At 48.9% G+C, this 7500-nt stretch overlaps 1 protein-coding gene across 1 annotated transcript in view; it reads left to right on the top strand.

The window, feature by feature from the left end:
- The window catches only part of nup205 (nucleoporin 205), a 26169-nt gene that overhangs the window by 8605 nt on the left and 10064 nt on the right, over nt 1-7500 (top strand). The window contains exons 16-30 of the mRNA XM_062546500.1: nt 576-813; nt 1415-1604; nt 2138-2258; nt 2542-2623; nt 2850-3014; nt 3192-3316; nt 3491-3605; nt 3776-3925; nt 4224-4298; nt 4533-4690; nt 4938-5018; nt 5314-5505; nt 6095-6302; nt 6818-6916; nt 7172-7320. Coding sequence (XP_062402484.1) covers nt 576-813; nt 1415-1604; nt 2138-2258; nt 2542-2623; nt 2850-3014; nt 3192-3316; nt 3491-3605; nt 3776-3925; nt 4224-4298; nt 4533-4690; nt 4938-5018; nt 5314-5505; nt 6095-6302; nt 6818-6916; nt 7172-7320 — 2148 coding nt within the window. The remainder of the gene's footprint in view (nt 1-575; nt 814-1414; nt 1605-2137; nt 2259-2541; nt 2624-2849; nt 3015-3191; nt 3317-3490; nt 3606-3775; nt 3926-4223; nt 4299-4532; nt 4691-4937; nt 5019-5313; nt 5506-6094; nt 6303-6817; nt 6917-7171; nt 7321-7500) is intronic.

Genomic DNA, 7500 nt, shown 5'->3' with positions numbered 1-7500 from the left:
AGAGATATTGTCATTGCCATTTGACTGTTTGACTCTGAAGAAGATGCATGTAACGTTAGTCATTTTGCACCATTTAAAGCATTGAAAAGTGTGAGTGCTCCGGTCTCGCTCCTTGGTCTTAGTTTGACCTTGGGTCTCTCCACTGATCCCTGTGTCCTGTTCCGTGAGCACCAACTAGGCTGAAGCACAAGTGAACCCCTGTTGCTGTAAAGAGACTTTTAATTTGAAGTATTCTCTTCAGAGTACCATTGGGAATGTCATAGCATTTTTAATACACAGTGGTGAGGGCTGATTTGATTGCTCAAGAAGGTCACTACTCAGATATGGGTCTTTTATCTCTCTCCCTTTCATCTTTCATTTCTCCACTCTGTCTCTCTCTCTCGCTCTCTCATTCTCTCATCTCTCTCTTTCACCTTTCATTTCTCCTCTCTCTCGCTCTCTCTCTCTCTCGCTCGCTCTCTCGTTCTCTCTCTCATTCTCTCTCTCCTGCTCTCTCGTTCTCTCTCTCTCATTCTCTCTCTCCTGCTCTCTCGTTCTCTCTCTCTCTCTCCCTCTCCCTCTCCGTCTCTCTGCAGTGGGAGGTAGCTGATGCCGTGTTGGAGGTCTTCCTCAAGCTGCTGAAGGACTACGAGCCCCAGCCGGCCGACTTCCTGCCGGAGTCTGTGGAGGTGGGCGGGGAGACGGTGGCGTCCCACAAGCCACCTGGCCACAGCCTGATGTTCCACCTGCTCAACGACTCGCCCACCCTCGCCCTCTGCCTCAGCCTGCTGCAGGAGGGAGTCCGCCAGCTGGACACATACGCGCCCTTCCCTGGTGTGTGTGTGTGTGTGTGTGTGTGTGTGTGTGTGTGTGTGTGTGTGTGTGTGTGTGTGTGTGTGTGTGTGTGTGTGTGTGTGTGTGTGTGTGTGTGTGTGTGTGTGTTCTAAAGGTCGTATTAATTTCTGTATAAATTGAATCTTAGTTAGATAGCTGTGAATCTCCACAGTTTTGTCAGTGGATGTAGTCCTCACAAATGACCACTCTTGATTTCCATAGTGTTTGTGCGTGTACACACACATGCTTTTGAATATAGCAAGACCACATGAGAAATGGGAAAGAGCTTCTCATCAAATAACCATTTGTCATCAAATTACCACCATTGATCTCCTCAATGTTTGTGTGTGTGCACCTGTTTGTTTGTGTGTTTGTGTGTGTGTGTGTACGTTCGTGTGTGTCTGTGTGTGCACGTTTGTGTGTGTGTGTTTGTGTGTGTTTGTGTACTATCTACCCATAGATAGTAGTACATACTATGTTTGATCGCATTTTGCACAAACCTACAGCATATTTCCATTACTGTTTGGATCTGTAATTCCTCCCTTGTGTTGAGATCCAAATAAAAGTATTAAAATGTGTGTGTGTGTGTGTGTGTGTGTAGGTAAGAAGCATTTGGAGTCGGCGGTGCTGCACTGTCTGTGTCTGCTGGACCTGGCGCTGCAGAAGCAGGCGCTGTTCATGGACCTGCTGAGGGAGAGCCAGGACAACCTGCTGGTGTCCCCCCTGGAGCAGCTGCTGCAGGGGGTCAGCGCACACACACGCAAGGCTGACCACATCACCAACATCGCCAGGTACGCACACACACACAAATACACACACACACACACACACACGCACACACACACACACACACGCAAACGCAAGGCTGACCACATCGCCAACATCGCCAGGTACACACACACACACACGCAAACGCAAGGCTGACCACATCGCCAACATCGCCAGGTACACACATACACACACACGCAAACACAAGCGCGCGCGCACACACACACACGGCCAACCTCATCACCAACATTGCCAGGCACACACACACACACACACACGCAAGGTCTGACCACATCACCAACATTGCCAGGTACACACACACACAAACACACACACACACGGCCAACCTCATCACCATTATCGCATGTACACACACACACACACACACACACACACATACTGTACAAACACACACATGCTCTCTGAAGCATAAGGCTGACTGCATAGCCAGGCATACACAGACATACACAAGACTGAAGACTTCACTAACATGCTCAGGTCTAGAGCCACTTGACTCTGTTCTGACCTGACTTCCGACACTGTTTGTCCCTTCCAGGTACCTGTACCATAGCAGCACCAACCCTGAGGCAGCGTTCCAGAGCGCTAAGATCTTGAGGCGCATCGCCCGGTACCCCAACATCCAGATCAGAATGGTGGGAGACTTCACACACGATCAGGTGAGAACATCTACAGGTTACACACACACTCTTGTGTGAGAATATCACAACTTATATCTCACAGCTATGAAGTGCTTTTTGTGAAGTGACATCAACAAAACAACAGATATAGGAAGACTGCACAGAAATATGTAACAATTCTGGAAAGATGATGTAGTTTATAGAAAATATTGAAAGACTATACATCAACTAGCTGTTGATATACATAGTCCCCTTTCTTGAGTGTTGTGGCCACAGCTATTTCACATGATTAATGGAAATATGATTGCTCTGTTTGGACTAGGGTGTGAGTGAGAAGCTGATGGCAGGCTTTGTGGAGTGTCTTGACAACGAGGAGGCCGAAGAAGGGGTCGAGAAGATCGGAGGTAAGGCTGTGTGTGTGTATGTGTCCGTGTGTGTGTCCGTGTTCCTGTAACTTAATTGATCTCTGAACTTGTGGTTGTTGTTGACGTCGTTGATATCGTTGACGTTGTTGCTGGTGTTCCTGCCCCAGAATTTGACCCAGAGAAGAGTTCTTCTGTTCTTGTGACTATTCATAGCTGAACTTGTCTGTGGTTGTTGTTGACGTCAATGCTGGTGTTCCTGCCACAGAGGTGGACCCAGAGAGGAGTGTGGCGCGCGTGCGGCACGAGACCCAGGTGCACATCCTCAACCTGCTCATCACCTCCCTGGAGCTGCCCGGCCCCAACCTGGCCCTCTACCTGCTGGGCTACGAGGTCAAGAAGCCTGTGGCCTCCACCAACCTCCAGGACCCAGGTACACACACACACACACACACACACATTATACTTAAACCTGCAGATCACCATCACTCTTAGCTGAATTGACATAAAAATGTCTCTTAGTGTTTTGGAATTTCATGTAATCTAATATGTGTTTGTGCGTGTGTGTGTGTGTGTGCGTGCGTGTGTGTGTGTATGTGTGTGTGTTTAGGAGTTTTAGGTTGTCCACGCAGCTGTCTGCATGCTATCCTGAGCCTTCTGCAGAGAGGCAGTGAAAGACGATCTGGACCCGAAATTACACAACAGGCTCCACACCTGGCTGAGCTCTGCTACCAGGTATACACACACACACACACACACATATGCACACACACACACACACACACATACCTCACTGTCTCAAGCAAGAGGTTTTTGAATAATTGAATAGTTCTTGATATAAAATTCATTTTCCATTACGTGCATAGTCCAATCACAGCACCAGTGCTTAGATGTGTGTGTGTGTGTTAGGTGATCTACCAGCTGTGCGCGTGCTCAGAGACGTCCGGCCCCACCATGCGCTACCTGAGGACCAGTCAGGACTTCCTGTTCTCACACCTGCAGCACCTGCCCTTCGTCGTGTCAGGTGAGTCATCCCATCATGCACCTGTGTGTTGTTGCCTTGGTGACGCTCAGCCTGCACGCAGTCTCCAGTCAGTCCTGAGGGAATGAAGCATCCATGGGTTTTGTCCTCATCTGCGTGTTTGTGTATGTGTGTGTGCTGGTGTGCTTGTGTTTGTTTGTGTGCCTGTGCAGGTAATGAAATCGCCAGCCTGTCTCAGATGTCATGGCTGATGAAGACGGCCGCCATCGAGCTCAGGCTGACTTCGCTGAACCGACAGCGCTCCCACACGCAGAGACTGCTCAACCTGCTGCTCAACGACCAGCCCCACACGCAGCACACAGGTAATACACACACACACACACACACACACACACACACACACACACACACACACACACACACACACACTCAGGGACTACTCAACCTGCTGCTCAACGATCAGTTCTACACACACACACACACACACACACACACACATACATACACACACACACACACAGGTAACATCCATACTAATTCCCACCAGCTACTGAAGATCTCATTAATTAACTCCTGCACACATACATAGACAAATTAATACTTAAGAAACTTCTGAAATGTTTCTCCATAGCTAACTCTAATCCAAATGTTTATCCATAGCTGACAGTGAGTTTGGCATGGAGGAAGACAGCCGGTCAGTCAGTGGGTTCCTGCACTTCGATACAGTTTCAAAAGGTGAATAATTGGACCCAATAGCATAAGAGTCTTGAGTGAGAGTTTCTCCTGGCTAGTCTGAAAGATTTTTTCTTCTTAAGGTGTAAAATATATTATCTACAAATATAATATAATATATAGACAGAGAAGTTAAATGTGCACTGACTTGTTTTGACCGATGGTAAACTTGACTCCTGTGTGCTTCTTGTTGTGTGTAATTATGACCACTCTGTCTCGTTCTGATGACTTCATTAGTGCGCCGAAAGTTGCTAAGTGTACTGGACGCCATCAACTTCAGCCAGGAGGTGCCAGAGCTGCTGCAGCTGGACTTCTTTGAGCGTGCTCAGATCGAGCAAGTCATCTCCAACTGTGAGCATGTCAACGAGCAGGGACACACCGTCTGTAACGTCAAGGTATGTGTGTGTGTACATGAAAAAGTTCAGAACATGACATCATTTTTATCTCCTTCTGTGTAAACAATGACTGTGCCTGTGTTCAGCATTTAATAGATTTTATGTTTCTGCTGACTTCTGTCAATATATGAACTTTCACATAAGAAACTGAGTGCTGTCAGTAGCGATCAGGACTTCTTGTGTAGATTTGCTTATGCGATTGAGCTCCGGTAGCTTGTAACTGTTTGTCCTCTGTGGCTTTCTGTAGCTGCTTCACAGGGTTCTGGTTGCCGAGGTGAACGCCCTGCAGGGGATGGCTGCTATTGGCCAGAGACCCCTCCTCATGGAGGTGAGTTCGGGACGCCATGTTGGCTAATTTAGCACTGCTACTGTAGCTTTGAATGGGAAGGTGTTTGTATTGTAGTCTGATGTCTAACTGTGTGTTTGTCTGTGTGTTTATCTGTGTGTGTGTGTGTGTGTCTGTGTGTGTCTGTCTGTCTGTCTGTCTGTCTGTCTGTCTGTCTGTCTGTCTGTCTGTCTGTCTGTCTGTCTGTCTGTCTGTCTGTCTGTCTGTCTGTCTCTGTGTGTCTGTGTGTGTGTGTGTGTCTGTGTGTGTGTGTGTGTGTGTGTGTGTGTGTGTGTAGGAGGTGAACTCCATCCTGACGCAGGTGGTGGAGCGTAACCGTGTGCGGCGCAGCCTGAGCGCCAAACGGCACGCGCTGCAGAGCTGGAGGTCGGTGGTGGAGACCATCCTCACCGCCTGCCCTGCCGACCTCATCCCCGCCGACCAGCGGCAGCTCATCATACGAGACCTGCTGCTCGACCTGCACGACAAGGTGCCACAAAGCTGAATGAATGACCACAGTGACACACACACACACACACACACACCTGTGCTAGATAAATGAAAGCACCAACTGGAAGTACCAAGTTCGAACTTTTCCCAAATGAATGAGAAGGATGTTAAAATGAGCTCTGTCCCTCTCCTCGTCCCCAATTCTGTATTGTACCGGTCATCATATGCAGCCGTGGTGGTGATGGTGATCGGCTGACCAGTCAGTTGACCCGGGTTCCATTCCTGCTGTTATGATTCTGTGTTGCTTTGGGTACAAGCGTCTGTTAGATATCATAGAGTTCTGTTTCTTGAATTTGCCGAGTAACGTTGGTACGGGAAAAAAAAAAAAAAAAGCTAGCTGGAGTTGCTGCAGCCAACGGCTAGAGCTGCCAGGGAGCTACAGTGCTACACACTGGGGGCATGTTCATGATGAAGAATTGCCAGAATTCTCATATGTATCGGACCCAAGTACCCAAATATAACTGAACAGAAGGCCAACTGAAGGTAGCAATCAGTCTTCTGTGTTCAGGTATTTTGACACATAGTTCATCACTTATGTTTATTGTTTTTGTTTGTTTTTGTTTGTTTAGGTTCTTGCTGAAGATGCAGCGGTGGAGCTGATGCCAGTGGTAGCGGGGACGGTCTTCACACTCACCGCCCACCTCAGCCAATCCGTGCTCTCCGAACAGCAGCAGGGGGCGGGACTAGAGGGAGGGTCACCGTCTGGATTTGCCTCCATCGCCAACTCTGCCCTCCATCTGATCCTGCGGAAGCTTCTAGACTTTATCCTGTGCACAGGTGTGTGGTGGTGGTCCTTACCTGGTCACGGTGGAAAGACTAGTTTAAACCCTTGGTTTGTTGGGCTAGAAGGGTGCAGAGAAGACTAGTTTAAACCCTTGGTTTGTTGGGCTAGAAGGGTGTAGAGAAATCATGGTTCAGTTGGCACCACAGTTTGGACATCACAGTTCAGCATTTGGTAGGAGGGAGGAAAACCTGTAGGTGTCAGAGTCGATCCTCACCTTCCTCGAAGCCTTAAGAAATGTGCAAAGGGCCCAGAGCTGGCCATGCAAACCCACCCTACAGTCCCACCCTAGTGCTCTCACTCCAACCTCTCCTTTAATCTACCCTCCTTTAATGAGAAGGAGCATTACGCCATATTTGGTCAGTCACAGGTCTTGTGTGTTCTCCATGTGCCTGTATGTATTGAGTCTTGAGGTCTGTACTGGGGCCATGTGGTGTTACAGGCCTGTTGCATTGCACTTATGATTACACCAATAAAGTTTGTGTGTGTGTGTATGTGTGTGTGTGAACAGGTGGTGGATTCCAAAGGCTGCGTGCTCACCTGTACGGTTCGCTTCTTTATTATCTGCAAATCGCCCAGAAACCAGAAGAGCCAGACACACTCCAGTCAGGTACAGACAATGTGTATGGAAGTACAACTGGAAGTACCAAATTAGAACTTTTCCCGAATGAATGAGAAGGCTGTTAAAATGAGTCCTGTCCCTCTGTCTCTCTCTCCTCGTCCTCCATCTTGTCTGTATCCCTCTGTCTCTCTCTCCTCGTCCTCTATCTTGACTGTGTCTCTTTCCTGGTCCTCCATCTTGTGTGTCCCTCTGTGTCTCTTTCCTGGTCCTGCATCTTGTGTGTCCCTCCGTGTGCTCCCCCAGCGGGCAGCTCCATGTGGTCGCGGCTGATGGCCCCGGAGGACGGCTTCAGCCAGCTGCAGCGGGAGAGTCTGGCCATCATCGAGAGCTACGGCACCACCCTGATGGAGGTGGTGTGCAGGGACGCCTGTGACGGCCACGAGATTGGCAGGGTAAGTCCACACACACACACACACACACACAGGCGTATGCACACACACACACACACACACACACACACACACACACACACACAGGCGTAAGCACACACACACACACACACACACACAAAGGCATACGTACATGCACAAGTGCAAACTCTCTCTCTCACACTCACACACACACACACACAC

The sequence above is a fragment of the Sardina pilchardus genome, chromosome 10, assembly GCF_963854185.1.
Source record: "Sardina pilchardus chromosome 10, fSarPil1.1, whole genome shotgun sequence".
In the NCBI taxonomy this organism is placed as follows: Eukaryota; Metazoa; Chordata; class Actinopteri; order Clupeiformes; family Clupeidae; genus Sardina; species Sardina pilchardus.
This window is presented reverse-complemented; position numbering and strand designations above follow the sequence as displayed.